The 18548-nt window shown below is 40.4% G+C and overlaps 1 protein-coding gene across 1 annotated transcript; it reads right to left on the bottom strand.

Annotated features, from left to right (window-relative positions):
• Positions 1–2389: 2389 nt before the first annotated feature.
• LOC134502680 (transmembrane protein 45B-like) lies at positions 2390–17809 on the bottom strand. The gene is made up of 6 exons (XM_063311137.1): positions 17789–17809; positions 11906–12100; positions 10361–10573; positions 6262–6446; positions 4293–4438; positions 2390–2580 (listed from the first exon to the last, which is right to left on the bottom strand). The coding sequence occupies exons 2-6, from the start codon at positions 12081–12083 to the stop codon at positions 2472–2474; spliced, it is 831 nt and encodes a 276-aa protein (XP_063167207.1). The 5' UTR covers positions 12084–12100; positions 17789–17809; the 3' UTR covers positions 2390–2471.
• Positions 17810–18548: the final 739 nt, after the last annotated feature.

Here is an 18548-nt window from a genome sequence, read left to right on the forward strand (position 1 = left end):
GATGGATCCAAATCTGATTGGCTGCATAGCTTTGCTGTGGCCTTCTATCCCCTTCAAGGAAAGTAGTGACACATCTAAATCGTTAACTCGCTCACATATGGCACAAAGCCATGAAGTGGCCTGTTTGATTTGCATGTGATTTGGAAACCAGTCATTATAATGTGTAAGCCATGGTTTACAAATTAGTGTTATGAGTGAAACAAACCATAGCTAAGTGTTATGAGTGAAATGTTACCTATATGAGTGGATAGGACATGTTCTGCTGCAGAGTGTCCAGCAAACACATTTCATTGTGGCTAGACAAAAATAATAGGAAAGGGGGATAGACAACTTCAGTCTAGTATCACACCCCTTCCAGGGTATGCCAGAGGAATCTGGGGGCTACAGTTTTCATGCATTCACCCTTGCCCCATTAATGTTGACTTGTTCTTTCTGCCACCACCATGTATTGCTAGCAGAGCACTTCTCCTGTTATCCGGGTTGGGGGTGTTGGAAGTCCTGGCAAATCCAGCATGCCTCATTTGCATGTGAATTAACATGTAAATTAAGTTGTCCCACAATGCAACTCTGAGGAAGCTGTTTGTTGCCACTCCCACTTCCTCTTTCCTTCTTCCTTCTTCTCCACCAGAAGCAAGCACAGGGATGTGTGCTGCTCTCCTCCATTCCGGGCACCATGTGGTGGGCCTGGAATTCCCCTTTCTTCCACACAGCTCTTGGCAGCTGTAGGGCTGAGAGTTTAGGGCAACACTAAGTATTTAAAAGATAAGAAGAACAAAGGAACTTCATCTTTTCCACCAAGATGAATGTAGCAGAAGCAACAATAAAGTCAGTAAGAAATTCTTTTACTTCTTAACCTAATACGTCTAAGCGTGTGATTCTTTATGCTTGGGAGGGCTGAATGTGTAAGAGCAATAACCTGTGTTTCTCTGGCATGCTCACTGAAGCTATTTTTAAGATAATGCTTTTTCTGTGCCAGCTTCTCAGCTGTGTTATAAGTTCTGCTCCATTTCAGTGGTTCTAGCAGGCCACTACACTGGCTTCAGGGGGCACAGTGGATCTCTAAGTCTTATGAGGTGTGACATTTATATTGCTTCTTTTGACCTGCCAGATCAACCTTCCCCAACTTGACAATTAATTAAACTTTATAATTAACTAACTGAATAAAATAATCAAGGATTCCTTCTTCCTCCTCCTCTTCCTCCTCCTCCTCCTCCTCTCATCATCATCTTAAACATGGATTGATTATATTTTATGCCTTGGATAACAATATTTGCAGGTTTCTGCTATCCCAAAGGTAAAACTTTAGATCTTACAGAATGCAAAATACTATAATGTAAGCAACACTCTTGAGTACAGGGAAAAATACACCACTGGCATTCTGAAACACAACAACAACAACAACAACATCAACAACAAATGTGTTCATTTTCTAAAGAAATCTCCTTTTGATTTGCAAGGTACAAAACATGGTAGATTGGCAAGTGCACTTGAGAAGCGTTTCATGAAATCTGCATGGTTTCACAGGATGGTTCTATACAGACGACTTGACTATCAGACCAGTTGAATTTTACTTGTTCTTCATCACTGTTTCATCTTATCTTTGCAACCAAGGTGTGAAGAAGGCAGCAATAAGGAGCTCCAATTTTATAGTATGGGAATTGGTTAGGCTGAAGGCATATTGTCTGAATCTAACACTTTACGCTGCTGTTCTACAGTCACTCTGCCTATTTTTCTGGAACTGACATCATATTTCCCTTGTGTTTTAGAAGCTGCCTATCCCTAGAAAGTTAATGAAGTTGGCTATCGAAATGTCTAAGCCCCCTACCTTCCCATTTTGCTTGTATGTCTGTAAATAAATGTATATATTATGAAATGCCTAATACCCCCTCCCCCACCAAATCCAGATCTTGGACAGTACTGCAACCTTGGAATTTCTTACCATTTGGAGAAGCTGGGATGCTCATTGTCGCCATTATTATCATCATCATTATATGATAATAAAATGTTATTACAGCCAAAGGCCAGCAATTTAAAATAACATCTATGGACAAAATGTCCAGGTAGTAATACTGTGCAAAATAAAAAGACCTATTCTCTATAAGGCTGAGAGTTTTTTCTACGTAACTGAAGAAAATGATAGATTACAAATTTCACAGTAAGGAAATCCAATTATGTCCAGTGGTTTCTGTAGCAATAGTGCAAAACTGGACACTTTCTTTTACTGTTGACAGAATGGATTGTTTTGTAAAAAGTGTGCTGTTCTCTGTTGGTGCCAGATTAAATATTTGGCAATTAGAGGTATTATCAATTCTGCAAGCCAGAAGATATGATATGAAAATGTAAAGGAAGTGCACTTAGACAAAGCTTTCTTTGAACTTTCCAGATGCTATTAATTTTTGGAATGTTGATTTTATTTCCAAGTTTCTGGACATGAATAAAAACAAATGAATTATCTTTCCATCCTGCCTGGCTTATTCTTCATCCGATCCTTTTAAGAGGGGAACATGAGAATTGTTTTGCTTCCTTATGCCAAGCCCAATGCTGATTTGTCTGTTGCTCCTTCTATTGATCTGGATGCAGCTATGAACAACGATAAAGCATAGTTCTAATTAGTCCCACTCTGGTCCTGTTCAGCTGATTGCTTATAATGTCATTTAGGGGGTAGGCAACTGTGGAAGAAGATTTCAACTTTCAAAAGCCTTCTGCAAACAACAAATTCAATTGTCTTACAGAATGAGACAATATTCTTCCCTGGCTGTGTGAGGAAGAAGAGGGAAAAGGGTATATCAGAAAGGGAAATAATAGGAATAAAAGGAGAGAGGGAAAATGTGACAGCAGAAAACAGGAGAGAAAGAAAAGGGGAAGATCCACTAACTTCTCATTCAAGCCCACACATCAGCAGTTTGTCCTTGAAAGAATGTGGCCCTTGATAGACAACAGGTTCCCCATTTATAAGTTATACCTGATGCTTGTGAAATCCACTTGGAAGAATTTCTGGAGTTTCCTAATGGGTTGCTGGAAACATAGGAACTGAGCAGGTAAGTTCTGGATTCTGGAGGGAGATATCCTCTTATTGAACTTCCCAGAATATGAAGAAACCTCACCTGATTTCAAAAAGGAAGTTGAGCCCTGCCTGGTCCTAAATGGTTCCCATTGAAGGAGCAAAAAGGCAGGTCTCCTTGTGGGGAAAGCCCACTTCATAAGTCAAGTCCTGCTCAGAAGCAGGAATTTTGCAAGTGCTTCTCCGTGGGCCTACAGCTTTTTAGCCCCAAAGTAGGCAAAGGTAGTTGGATCTTTGCTGTGCTACCTCCTCACACAATTAATAGTCCAACCAGGCAATGTGGTGAACCAGTGGGGGCCTGGCTTGTTGACTCTACAGCAGGCTCAATTCACACCACATTCTACACAGTATGGGTTTGGCTTACAAAGTTGAGTGAACCTGAAAACCTTGATTTATTCAGTAACCAAGGACTAGGCAAACCATGGCTTAGTGTAGTAAGTGTTTGTAGCTTGATTTCTTGGTCTGAACTAAGGGCCCAGGCAGTCATAAGAAAAATTATTGTTTAATGCTTGCCTGCTAGCAGATAATATTAGATGCTTGTGGTTAAGTTTCAAGAGGATGTGGGTCAAACAGCAGGTATCTGACAGTATGAGGAAAGTCTGCTGTACTTGGAAAAAGGGAAGAAGACTCATTTTGAGGTATTCAAAACCCACAGAGTGACTTCGTTATGGGACCACCACTGACCTAGCTGTAACCTAAGGGCTAATTAGCATAGCAGAATGCACACCCCTAAGGGGGGGGGTTGGAAAACATAGAACAAGCTAAGGAATAGTATGGGATAGCATGTAGCATGTAGAGTTACTGCACAAGTGCTAAAAGAATCAGCCAATAAGGAGATTTTGTTGTCTCTATTTCCTTGCTAGAAAATGTATAAAAGAGAAGTCAGGTGTGGTGTTCGGGGCTTTTGCACTTGGGCAGGAGGCCTCTCTTGTTGCAGTGCACAGAAATAAGAGAGAACGAAGGACCTTCCTGCCTCGGTGTGGTTTATTGGGTGACAACTCGCGCTGAGTCCCGGGCCTTCTTGGCCATCAGAACAATTTGTTCCTGGTCTCAACAATCTCAACAACTTGTTACAGTGATAAGCTGTGCCCTTACTGGACAACCGCCAGAGTGAGCAAACTGTTAGTGTTTTCTGTATTTCTTTGTATACTCTTTTATTCCTTTGCATGCCTATTTATTCAAGTGCATAATGTTAGATTTGGATCAGGAATTATTATTCCAGAAAACTTACCAATAGACCAGAGAATAGTTCGCTGCAATAATGAGGATTGCAATGGCATAATGCCAGCAAAAGCACATGGTGATGAACATTATGTTCTCATGGTTGTTCTCATCCCACTTTGGTTCTCCCCACGGTGGATACAACACAAAACCTATCTGTATTTAAAAAAAAAATGTTCATGATCTCTGTGCAATTGCAGAGGCATGTCAAGCGGCAAAGTGTGAATGGTGAACATATATTTTACAAGTTGTCCAGTATAAAATGATTTATCTGTACCTTGCTTAATGACATATTTTCTCCCCACCCTCCTTCTTTCCAACCAAGGTCTAAGTTCTTGTGATACTCTGACAAAGAGATTTGAGGCCAACGAGACAGCAATTAAACAGAGCTATGATTCACTTAGTCCTTTTGAATGTTAGATTAACTAATCCTCAAGGCTCAGTCAAATTATACTGTCTGAATTACAAGGAATTATAAACATGTTGTGCCTAACAGAGCTTTCTAACTTGTGAAGAGCTGCAAGTGAGAGGCAATAACAATAAAAGCGTGAGATTAAATAAGTAAGTCAGTCAGTAAGTCAGTCAAATAAATAAGTCAGTCAGTCAGGCAGTCAGAGGAACAAGGATAGGTAGTCATGGCCCTAGAAGCAGCCAAGCCCCAACCAGGATAATGACATCCTGGGGACCTTGGAAAGCCCACTCAGATTTTAAAAATCTGCAACTTCTAATGCAAAACTGTTGCGAATCACTGAAGTAAAAGGATTGTCTGGACCAGTGTTTCTCAACCTTGGCGACTTTAAGATGTGTGGACTTCGACTCCCAGAATTCCTCAGCCAGCTTTGCTTCTGGTCCACACATCTTAAAATCATCAAGGTTGAGAAACACTGGTCTAGATCAGAGCTTAACATGTTTTTCTGTTTATTCCCCATGTTTAAATTGTACAAAATCTGACAGAGCAGCCAGATCTCACAAGTGTTGGGGGCTCTTGCATAGGATTTCAATGTCCTTGTACAAGATTTTGCAAGAATTGGCATTTTCTCTTGCAGTCTTTCAGAATTTCATGCCAGGGCATCTAAATCTCATCAATTCTGGTGACTGCATTGACATGCTTGAATAACAGTAACAACATAATGTGGAGGTGCAATGGGTTGCATTTAGGCAACCTTGATGACATGTTTTGTATGCCTGATTTATAACTATATATATGAGTGGTCATTTACCGCTTTCTTAATAAATATAATATCTTGACAATTAAGAGAGAGAGAGAGATAAAAGAAGCAACAACAACAATGGATGTAACCAGCATCTATGCATTACAGCTTGTCCATGTTCACCAAGGTGCTAACACTAAACCTTTTGGGCAGTAACCATTAATTGCTGCACTCCAGGTGGTCATTTGACCACTGCTTGATGACATAGCCCTGGACTTCGTCTCTAGGTCATTCTAAGCTGCCTCAGACTTTACATACTACAGGTAGTCCTCACTTAACAACAATTCATTTAGTGATGGTTCAGACTTAATGATGGTGCTGAAAAAACTGACTTACAACCAGTTCTCACACTTACGACTGTTGGAGCATCCCCGCAGTCACGTGATCATGATTTGGGCGCTTGGCAACCAGTTTGCATTTATGACCATTGCAGTGTCCTGTGGACACGTGATTGCCATTTTCAACCTTCCGGCTGGCTTCTGGCAAGCAAAATCAATGGGGAACTGCATGGTTCGCTTAACAACCACATGGTTCATTTAACGCCTGTGGTGATTCGCTTAAAAACCACCGCAAAAAGGTCATAAAATCAGGTCAGTTTCACTTAATGACTACTTTGCTTAGCAACCAAAATTCTGGTCTCAATTGTGGTTGTTAAGTGAGGACTATCTGTAAGTTCAAAGAGGATTCAGTGGGCTGCCTCAACCTTAGCTTCTTGACCACTGCCAACAGCAATGCTAATTTAATAAGAAAACTCAAAAGATAGCCAACCTGCCAAAACCAGGTTCCTTGCAAGACAGCAAGGGTGGAAGCAAATAAGTCCAAAATCATATTGTCACGCATGAAGGCTTGTATCAGGCTGGTAGCAGCTGAAGCAAAGATGGCCGTCAGGAGCATGGAATGGATGTGTTGATCAAGCATTGGCCGGTGGCTGACATGGAAGTAGAAGAGGAAGCCTATTAAGATGCAAAGATTGTTCAAAACTGCAATTATTTGCAAGGAAGACCTTTAGATCTTACCAATAAATTTCTTTTTTTATATAGTAATTTTATTAAAGATTACAATTTACAACAATAAAAACTAATACAAACTAAAAAAAAGAAAAGAAAAAAATAGGTGCAGAAAAGAAAGAAAAAGAAAAAAGAGAAAAGAAAGAAAAAAAATAAGAATATAGTAAAGAAAAAGAAAAGAAATACATAAAGAAGTGACTTCCCCCTTTATCACAAGTATAAACAATTTTCGTAACTTATTACCTTCTCTTAAAATACAACAACTGATCTCTTCTTCCTATATCCCATCCCTTATCTATAAACAAACCCATAAAACCTCATCATTTTAGTCCTGATGTCAGCAAAAGTCCATTAAGGGTTACCAGAGATAACAACACATCTATTTTAACCTTGACCAGGTAAACCAACTTTATATTCCTTCCTTTTACTTCTAACAATCTTGAAATAAATATCCCTTCAAATAATATCCCAGAACTTGATTTCTTTTCAGTTTTTCTTTGTCCCTTCTCACAAAATTCTTCAAAACTTTAACAAGCCTCTTTTGTAAATCCAATATAGGGAAATTATCCAGGTCACTCTCTTGGTTTGTTATTTGTATATCTTTTTTAATTATTAAGACATCAGCTGGTTTCTTTTATATGTCGAGTGTAACATGTTTCTCCATGTCATTCTTGTAGCCCGTGATTTTTTAATCCACTTTCAGATCAGTCTCAATTATGTCAGGTAATACTCGTTCCTCTTCCATAGCATCTTTTAAACTCAGTCTATCTATAGAGACAGACACTTAAAATTAACTTCTGGGTCGGTTATTCAAAAATATCCTTCAGTATGTCCAATGTTAAAATATTTTCCTTCATTCTGTATTAGTAAGTCAAATGTGAGTGTTCTTTTTTAATTGTAAACTTATATTTCTTCTAGTTCCCTCCGGTGTCCAATTTTTAAAGTCTTATTTTTTTTTAAGAATTCAGAACAAAAGCATTTTCCCACAGGAAGAATTCTTTATAATTAATTCCAGAATCTTACTTCAAATTTATCTGGACCGTTAGTCCATTTGCAACTTTCTAAAATCAAAGTTTTAATCACCCTTTTGCTATTTATTCTAGAAGGAAAAATTAAGTTCTTAAACTTGTATTTAAAACTTCTTTTGCTGAGGATTGAAGGAAACTATCAGAAAAGTAAAGCCAGGGCCACAACTGGGCGTGATGGTGGTGCTGTGCTGGGGGGGGGGGTGCCAAAATGAATGCTGGGGGGCACCAAAATGGGCGCGGAATCCATGTTTGCCCCGGGTGACACAAACCCTAGTTGTAGGCCTCAGTAAAGCTGATGAATAACAGGAACGGGTAAATGTTTGAGGGTGTTGCTAAAACTTGAAAGGACTCTTCAGGTTGACCTTGATTCCTGGTGACTTCATGTGTGTGTGTGTGTATGTATATGTAATATGGAGGTGGTTTGCTGTTGTCTTCCTTTGAAGTACTTTTTTCAGCTTCCCACTAGCTTATAGCCTTTCTATTGTCCCATCCAAGAACTACAGTAACCTATCCTGATTAAGTTCTGAGTTTTGTAAGCTGAGTCAGATGCTTCTACCTGCTGCCATGTTAAAAAAGAAATAAACCCCCAAAGGTCACAGATATACCCTCTAGCTTTTATAAACAGACAAACTGTTTCTGTGGCTGGCGTAGCAAGACAGTAACTAAAACAAACCAAAAGCTAAGCAATTGTCAGTAAGCTGAGTTGCATTACAAGTTTACCATGCCCTCTTCCACCCAAAATATGACCCAGAAGGCAAAAACTATGGTATACATGCCCCCCAGTGCAGGAGAATGACCAGGAATTTCAGAAAGAGTGGGATAGGGCACTCCTGCTTAAGCCATCCCCATAAATCCTTTGTATTGGTGACAATTACAATTAAATTCAATTTGGTCTGGACCAACTCCAATGGGACAGTGAATCTATTTCTCTCCTCTGCTTTCAGAAGACTACAAGCTTTTGAGTGAAGTTTAAATAAGCAATATTAAGATGTGAGAGAGCCAGGGTAGAGTAGTGGTTAAGACATCAGGCTAAAACTGGGAGACCGTGAGTGCTAGTCCGCCCTTAGGCACAAAGCCAGCTGGGTGAACTTGGGCCAGTCATACCCTCTCAGCCCTAGGAAAGAGGCAATGGCAAACCACTTCCAAAATCTTGCAAGAAAATTGCAGGGACTTGTCCAGGCAGTTGCCAGGAATCAACACTGACTCAAAGGAATGAATGAATGAATGAATGAATGAATGAATGAATGAATGAATAAATAAATAAATAAAGTGTGGCTGCAGGATAGAAACAGCTTCGTCTCCTATCTGGATTAGTTTCTATTGTTTTATTCAAGAGAAGCCCAAGGTTGAGCTTCTCAGTGTGCATCAAAATAATCAAGGAACACCATATTATTTTCAGATAATCACACATGTTAGGAAAAAGCAGACAAGGCTGGCTTTAGCTGGAGAGGCATTAACTGATCTCTAGAGATATAGTTGCAGGGATGAAATCTGGGAGATGCAAGACCCAGGCAAACTCTCCTTGCCGATTGTTGGAAGTCATTGTTCACCTGATTCTACCTGTGGGATCTGTAGCTTGCATGGGAACTGTCTGACTCCCCTCTCATAAATTAGGAAGTCCTGTAGGAAGAGCTGGGTGTCTTGCATCAAACGAGCCTCAGTAGCTTTGGTGATTGCATTCTGGTCCCTGCAACCAATTCACATAGCTCATGTGCCCAACGTTCAGTGATGGATGTGTAAAAGAGGATGCAGGCAATAATAATGAAAGTTTGAAACAGATTATAGATTCTTTAGGGAGCTCGCCTGAGAAAGGCTTGGCCTCCCAAGGCAAACACATGGGTGGTTTCTGATCTTCTGACACTGAGATAAATGGGATCTGTGTGGTGTTTGAAATGGCAAGCCAAGTCTTTAGTGACAGTTAAAAGACTAAACACCAAAAGTAGCAGTCCCAGTTTCAACTATCTGCTACATCCAATGCAATTCTCATGGGTCGAGTGTAATTTCCTTGAATGATGAGGTGTCTGAATGTCCCATCTTTTTTGTACAATCCTGTCTCCAGTCATCTTCAGCTTTCCTGCTTTCTCTGCTTTCATTAAACTCGTAATGAAGTTCCTCCCTTGGGTCACTTTCAGATGGAGGTTTCAGAGGGATGGAAAAGATGTATAACCAAAAACAACATCAGCAGTAACATCCTTCAGCATCTCCAATAACCAGATAAGCTCACAATGAGTTCAAGAGAATTTTGAAAGCAGTTCTGCAGCATCCTTATAATCAAGTAGAATAATGGAAGCCTCGCTGGTAGGGGAAATACATTTTTAGAAAGTGAAAGGCACGTTTTGGAAGAGTATTGCATAAAGCACCAGTCCTATTGCTCTCCTGGGGCTCTGCTATAGGCCAAAAAAAAGCAACTCCCTGTGTTTTGAGACACTACTCAGTGAGGCTAACAATCAAATAAAATCGTAAGAGTAATAAAAATGCATTGATCTCCAATATAGGCAGAAACTAGGGATAAAGTATGACTACAAACAGAAAATATTTAACAAGCAAAAGGCATGGAACAGGCATGTCTTTAGCAATTGAGCAAGATCACCAGAGAGAAGGGACACATTGATGCTGAGAGAACAGCATGGTTTCACAGTGATGGTGCAGTCACTGAGAAGGCCTTGCTTCTTTAAGGGGCAAACAGGATGATATGGAAACAAATGATTCCCCAGCAATAGGAAGCGCCCTTAACCCTTGCTTCTTGAGTGGAAGAAAGGTTCTACCTAGGACTTCCTGAATGCCTGATGAAGATGCTTCCCATCTAATCACTGCCTCCCGATTGGTGCCTACCTTCCACAAAGAATGAAATAGAGAGCATGAAGCGGTCCAGTCCAATAGGCATTTTGGTCAAGGAATGGGTGACTATATCCACTACTCCAGAGATGCAGAAGAATAAATACATCGTGGAATGTTGCCAGTTCATCAACTTCACCCAACTTGGTGGCTGTCCATGGTAGAGTTTCAAGTGGGGTCCACTGGGGACAAACTGCTCAGCAAGAATCCCTATTCAACAGAGACCAAAGTTGAACAGATCTGTTTGGATGAAGATTCACTTGAAAGGAAAGAAACATGGTAAAGCCCAGGGATGTTTGTAGGGTACGGTAAAAAAAGTCAAGATGTGACACACATCAAAAACAGGCAGAGATTCAATCACACCTTTGTTGGCACTATCTTGACTTTTTTAAAGCACCCTATGGACACTACCAGCAAAACTATGGCAGCATTTTGAGTATGTAGCAGGAACTGTTGTTAACTCTTGCATGCTTTTGGCTTCTCCAGTGTCAGCCAATGTTTTTCCCTCAACATTTTCTTTACAACTGCTTCTGTTTGATTAAAAACCTTTGCATCCCACCTTAGGTTAAAAAGAAAGCCTTACCATTTTTAAAATATCTGAAATATAACTCAATATATTTTCTTTTTAAAACCATAACAGATATTGACATAAAATATCTAAATAAAATAAAATAGCCAGTTTGGTCTAGTGGTCTAGTGGTTAAGGCAACGTGCTAGAAACCCATGATTTTATGGGTCTCCTAAACTAGGAGACTGTGAGTTCTAGTCCTACCTTAGGCATGAAAGCCGGCTGGGTGACCTTGGGCCAGTCGCTCTCTCTCAGCCCAACCCACCTTGCAGGGTTGTTGTTGTGGGGAAAAGAGGAGGAGGAAGGAGTGTTAGGTATGTTCACTGCCTTGAGTTATTTATAAAAATAATAAAGGTGGGATAAAAATTAAATAAATAAATAATTTAAAAAAACAACAACAGTAATGACCAGAAGAAGGGGGAAAAAAACATAAACAGCAGCAAGTACTTCAAATCCATTTCACATCATAAAACTAAATGGATCTTGAGACAAGTGCAGTTAATGATATAATTTAGTTGCTTAATTGGCTAGATTTATTTATTAAAACAATTTGATTATTACAAAAGAACTAAGTAGCAGATCTGTTAGAATTTATATCATTATTAATTCAGCTAAGGATCAAAACTGCATATGGTAAAAGCCTGTTTCCTTTTTACAAGTATTATTTAATTCCTGTGCAAATTAATATGGATATACGACACAGTCCAAGACATGCCTATTTAGAAGTAAGTCCCACCAAGTCTCCTTGACTGTGGAATCCAGGAGATACAGTCCCACCAAATTTGAAGAGTGTTGGATTAGGTTGGTTGATTTTGCACTGTGATGAATTGTGCAAATAACATCACATTTAATTTACCCTCCAGATTTTTTTGATGTAGGTGACTGGTTTACTTAAAAGGCATGGATCCAAAGCAAGGAGAATAATGAGCAGCCTTCCTCAAATGTTTGGTCAGTTGTCTTATTCTGAGTCTTACCTACTAGTGAAAAGCCAGCTTTGGCTGCCCCTTCAATGATCTCCAGATGTTTGAGTTTCCACTGTGTGTTTTTGTTCACTGTCCTGCTGATATAGTTTAGTGGGCATTTCACTGACCACCAGAGGCCATACAATATGAAGAAACTCCCTGGAAGAGCATGGCCCTTAAAATTTGCCATTCTGGTCCAGTCACTTCCTGGGGAAAAGAACATCCTGATGTCAGAATCATTTAGAGAAATGTAAATTGTGACTACAGTACAGCTGAGAGGTGACAAAATTTTATGGGGAAATAATAGCTTCTTGAATGAACAGAGACTTGAACAACTGGTTTTTGCTTGAAATAAATTCCTCACTTTCAACTTTAAAATTTTGATCTTACTGCCTCAGCCTGCAATTTCTCTACCAGTTTGAGATATGCCTTTCCCCCCCTTTTTTCTTTCTTTTCGCTATGTTGGTGTCAACCCTATGAAGTAGACCAGGTCAAAAACCAGATACTGCAAGAATTCCAGGAATATGCCTTTACTGTGAAAGAGTATATCAACACAGAATTTGGAAAGCCCATCCATAACCTTTATTGCCCCCTTTTAAAGTCTTTCTGAGTCTCCCACTACTTTCTCAAGGCCAGAGCTAAATCCCTCTACATATGACTATTCTACCACTGATTATTTAGGAGATCCTCCCTGCAGCATAGGAAGGCAAGCGTCTGTTCATAAGTTTTTATAACAGCCATCTCTAACCCAATGCCCTCTCTTATTGGGATGGGAACTTTCAGAATGCTCAGTCAAAATTTCTCCATAATTGGCACATACTTTCCCCAGCTTTTAGGCATGCTGCCTGGGAATTTTGGGTATTGTAGTCCCACCATATCTAGAGGTGAGTGTTGGGCTTTTGCAAAAGTCAGGGTTTGTTAAAAGTTCCATCAGTAATGCTATTTCTGCCTCCATTCTTGGTGAGACCTGTAATTTCCTGCACACACGTTAAGCAGCAGAAAACTTGACCAAGCTAAATATCTATATTTCATAAACAAAGAATCTGAGGCCTGGGAATCTTTAACCTAATAGGAAGACCTTTCTCTGTATTTCAGATGTTTTGAGGCTGAAATTAGTCCTTCTAGCAGCAAATTCAGATGCTGAATGCTCTTTTGAATTAAAAAGTGAAAGCAAGAGGAAAGTTATCAGCCTGCTGAAAAGAAATGTCCAGGTTTGCACAAGTTCTATAAAACACTCGCATCCACACATCCAAGAACCCAGTAAAGAGGGCCCTTATTGTGTTATTCTGTATCATGGCACAAAGCACCTGCTCCCCATTTTAAAGGCTTCTCCTCTGGTTCACTGATGTTAATCTCGAGGCCCAAGAGTAGGAGAGAATCTTATGACACAGACATCCAAATATGTTCCTTGGGATGTATGTTTAAATCCTTGGATCCAGTGGAGTCTATGGCACAACCATAGATTTTGTTTCAGAATCTCTACAAGGGGGATAATTATTTGTTAGTTTGATTGCTAGTTAGTGAAAGTTTATTACAGTCATAGACCAGTATCTTGTTTGATGACTTAGTTTTACACCATTTATAGACTGCTGCAATCAATTAAGGCATGTGTCTGTGTGAGAGAGGGAGAGAGGGAGAGAGAGAACAACCTAGAGAATTTCATGGAGATTGGGGTAAAAGGAAGAGGAAATGCTGGCTGAGGAATTCTGGGAGTTGAAGTCCACACACCTTAAAGGGACCAATGTTTCTAGACTGTCTAGACCAGGGTTTCTCAAGACTGGCAACTTTAAGATGGGTGGACTTCAACTCCCAGAATTCCCCAGCCAGCCTTCTGGGAGTTGAAGTCCACACATCTTAAAGTTGTCAAGGTTGAAAAACCCTGGTCTAGATGTTTACTGATGAACAACAACTCCATCTTGATAGGATTTAATCTGAGTTTGGTTTGCCCCATCGAATCCCTAACAGTTGCCAGACATTAATTCAGGCTTTCCATGGAATCTCCAGCTAAGCCTGGAGTGGCAATGTATAACTAGGTGTCATCAGCATATTGAGGACCCCTAACCCTGATGATCTTAACAGGCCCATTGACCAGAGTAACCAATGCTACCTACCTGAGGGACCGTCTCATCCCCATTACATCGGCCCGCTCCACCCGATCATCCAGAGAGGGCATGTTGCGGACCCCGTCCATAAGAGAATTTCATCTGGCGGGGTCCAGGAAATGGGCCTGCTCTGTAGTGGCCCCTGTTCTCTGGAATATCTTGCCCCCAGAGGTGAGGCAGGCCCCCTCACTCCTGACCTTCTGGAAGGCCCTGAAGACCTGGTTCTGCCATCTCACCTGGGGCGGGAAAGTGAATAACCATTCTTGGGGGTGGCTCGCACCCTAGAGTCCCTCCCACCAGCCTGGATTTTATACCTTTCTTGGATTCTATTTATTTACTGTATTTTATAATAACTGTTTTATGAGATTTTGATGTTTATATTTTGTGCTGGATTTTATTGTAAACCGCCCAGAGTCCCTCTTTTGGGGGAGATGGGCGGTGGCTAAATTTGAGCACTAAATAAAAATAAATAAATAAATAAATAAATAAATAACTAGGTGTCATCGGCATATTGAGGACCCCTAACCCCGACGATCTTAACAGGCCCATTGACCAGAGTAACCAATGCTGCATATATTAGGAACTGCAGATGGATAATTAACTTGCTATTTGTCTGCTTACATCATGGCTGTATAATTATAATCACTTGAACATCAATATTTTGAAGACTATTGTAGTAGTACAGCAGTTCAGCAACCCATAGGAGCGGACAGGGAGAAATAACATCTAGGCAGATTTAAAAAAAAACTTAAGTAGGTTTCCTTGCCGGTGCTTTGCTTTGGGGCCAGTTGCCAAAAGAAGAGCCTTCATTTTTACTCCTTTCATGTGTGTGTATGTGTGTGTATAATGGCTAGATGGATATATGTAAAGGAGTTTAGAGCTGACCTTGGGACAGGTCTGAGAGAGCCTTTAATGGAGGAAGGAAGGAGTGAATTTGTAGAAGAGTACAGCCCTGAGATGGAAGGAAGCGTGAAAAAGAAACTCAAATTAGTCCCACCTTGATAATATTTAGTATAAAATGGGTCAGTGAGGAACTTGGGCAGGCTTTCAAGATTCTGTTATTCTTCCTTACTACAATAAAGGGCATTCTTGTTATCCATGCTATGACTGTTTCTTGAATTGGCTTCCCTTGAAGGGCTGAAAATAAATATAATACATTACTGGCCTGTCTCCAGCTGGGCTAGGCCAAAAATTCCTTTCAGTTTAATGTAAGGAATTAAATATGATTGATATGATAGCTTCACTCCTGCCAAAATTACAAAATTCAGTTTTGTGAGAGGGAGGGTTAGTGGAAAAATTAACAGCTGAACTTGAAGAAACCACAATCAGGGTAGATGAAGCACTTGTGTCTCAAATTCATGAGAACAAGGATGTGGGTAAACTGTTTTCCTGTTGTTTTGCAGTACTTGCTTGCAAAAAAACCGTGTATGCTTTAAGGAACTGAAGCTAGAGTGTGAGCCAAGTCCCCGGAGGGGGAGGCGGACAGTGAGGGTATAAATAAGGTTGCAAAACTGACATTCGAGGTTCCTTCTCCCGAGAGGGAACCCGCCTTTGCAAACGTGTATCCAATAAAGCTTTGCTTCCTCTGATCCACCGAACTTAGTCGTAACGTTATTTGGGAATCCTTTTCCCCGCTGACAGTTTGGTGGAAACTTCTGGGAGAACACACAAAACTTTTGGGGTTACTTGGGCCCAAAGACCTCCAGTTTTGCATTTTTATTATAGTGGATCATCTCAAAAAGGATTTTTAACCAATGTCCTACAAGAAAAAGCTGGAACACATTTGAGGTACATAGAGTTGTAGGTGGCATTGAGAAAGCAGCTAGTAAAAGAGTTTTCTTCTGCTCCAATATCCTAGACTCCAGGATGACTTGATGAAATTGGTTGCCAAAAGATAGGAAGTACTCTTTCTTGCATCTAAATGAATTTGAGGATTATTACTCATATTGTCTTTGTAGGGTTCTTGGAAATGTCAGCTAGGGTAACAAACAATATCCTGGCCTGGATGTTCTGCCCCAGAAAAGACCCCATTGCAGATATTTTAATCCACTGCTTGTCTGTTGTATAATGCCCAGTTTAAGCCTCCCCACCCCCATTCTTAAAAAAGGACTTTGCACTGATGTTGATTAATGTATCAGGTTGTACAGTCTCTTAATAATTTACCTTTTATCATCTTTGCTGATACAGTGCAAGTAGTAATTTAAATTTTCAGATTAGGAACAGCACATACTTTCTCTGGACATGGCAGCAGTCTCTATCCTGGCTGTAGTTAGATGAACTTCCTTTTTAATTTCTAAATGAACCATTTCACATCCCCTTCCCAAAAGCAATATCTTGGGGATTGAGGGTAAGAGATGCGTGGCTCTTAGGTTAGGAAAATGTTTCTAGGATGGGGAATGCACAATTTAAACCCCAGAGCTGCATGAAACCTCTTAGGCCTGGGTATGATCTCCAGTCTTTCAAAAAAAATTATCTCAGTATTTCCACGAGATAGGCTTTTGTCAAGATGAATTCATAGGATATCTTCTATCTCTGTAATTTTTGAATCTAAGATACAGGTGTCTCATAAGACCTGACAAAAAGCATTTGATAACATCTGACAATATTATTAAAAGAGAGCTAGGATGGTCTTAGAAGGCTTTAGTGATGGGCAGAGATAACTTACTGCTTTCCCTAGTCAAGGAGAGAAGGGGAATGAGATCGGTCCCTGTTGCAGCTGGTTCTGAAAAAGAGTCAGAGAACTGACTTTGCTCTATGCAGAAGGCTTGGTGGCATCAAGGCAGACTTGCCCAGTCATCTGCTATCTAGATGGGGGTGGGAGATCTGGTGGAGATTTTAATCCAACCTATGTGGATCTATTGGATTGGGAAAGACTGTGCTGATGAGGATCTAATCATTTCTTTGTAAGAAAGAAGATAAAAATAAGAAAATCTTCAAGCTGCATGGGGCCCACTGAAACTTCTTTGGTGTGAGGTAAATGGAGCAATATTTATTTTGTGATTTTCTTAATGGAGTTTAATATCTATGTATCTTTCTATATGCATGCATGAATGCTATATTGGCATCTCCTTTATCTGCAGACAAATGTTGCTAATTAAATATATATTAAAGGTATAGGCTACTTTTTTCTGGTTCACTGGCATCCTGTTATTCCACACCCTTTCAGATGTGATGTTTATATTTACTGTAATTATGGCAACCCATATCCACCTTAAGGCCAAAGGTCTCATGAGAACATTATCTGCAGCACAAATGTTTATCTCCTTTCAGATTGTCAGCCTGAATTTCTGAGCCCTCTGGATCCCTAAGCACCTCCAAAGTACAAAGCTGACTTTGGACCAAGGATGAAATATCTTATAGAACATTTTCTTGGGCAGATGAACTGGCCTCTAAAAGTATCTCTGTTTTGACTCAAATAAGTTTCAGTTAACTGACTCCTTCTGTTATGAATGTGGCCAAACACCACAGTCAATTGGAACAAAAGAGAGACAAATAGAATGGAATATCACCAATATGAAGAGAATAACCCAAGTCAACCTTTAGCATCAAAATTTAGTGTTGGATCATATTGGCCTTTTCATGATACCAAAGGTTCTGAAGTCCACTTTCCTGTCCTACTGAGCATAATTACAGTATTGTTGCTGCTTTCATTTCAGATGGAATTGTGAAGACACAGAAATCACACACTGTAATGCAATCATAATTGTGGGTTGTATCATTGTGGACAATTCTTTCAGTCCAATAAAATTAACAGGCAATGTGAAATTGGGCATAGGAAAGTTAGAAAACCCACCTTTTAAGGGACTGAATGGGAAGTAAGAGAATGAGACAATAATCCTATTTCCTTCTGCTTCAATTTTGGGAGACTAATGTGTTGGATTGAGTTGGTAGGTTGAGATACAAATTATCTGGATAAACTGAAAGTAATCCAATGTCATGAGCACCGTTGAGCTGAATGCATCAGCACAACGGCACACATAACAATACCACGGAAACAAGAGCAAGGGGTTAAAAGATAAGCAAAGCGACGCACAACAACAGACACAAACCCCGAGGAGAAGGGAACAACCCCGGCCGGAAAAACCAGTCAAGAGAACACAAAGGGGGAAGAAAGAGCGACAAAGACAGGGCGGATCACGAGGCACACCTGAAGCTGTCAGCAGGAACGCAAAGGATATCACCCAGCTGAAAGCAATCACCGGCCGGAGGAAGAAAACGATTATGAGAGAAGCCCGGGGCACCAGCAGGGCCCCCGCGACCCCTCACCTACTGGCAACGAAGCATACAGGACTTGGGGGGATGACACAACCCAAGGTGGGGGGGGGCGCTGACCGGCGCGGGCTATTTAAACCCCGTACCGGCGCGCTCCCTTCACTCTCAGCTTTTTCTAGCTATGCACTATGCTGAAATAAACCAGAACCTGATCTTCCCTGAATTAGTGTCTGTGTTTTACTCAGTAGTAGGCAGCGCATGACATCCAATGACTTTCACTAAGGTTAAGTTCAGCTGTATTTGGTAAGTCAGTATGATTTACTGCAAATGGATAACAAACA

This window comes from Candoia aspera, chromosome 9, assembly GCF_035149785.1.
Source record: "Candoia aspera isolate rCanAsp1 chromosome 9, rCanAsp1.hap2, whole genome shotgun sequence".
NCBI classification, from domain to species: Eukaryota; Metazoa; Chordata; class Lepidosauria; order Squamata; family Boidae; genus Candoia; species Candoia aspera.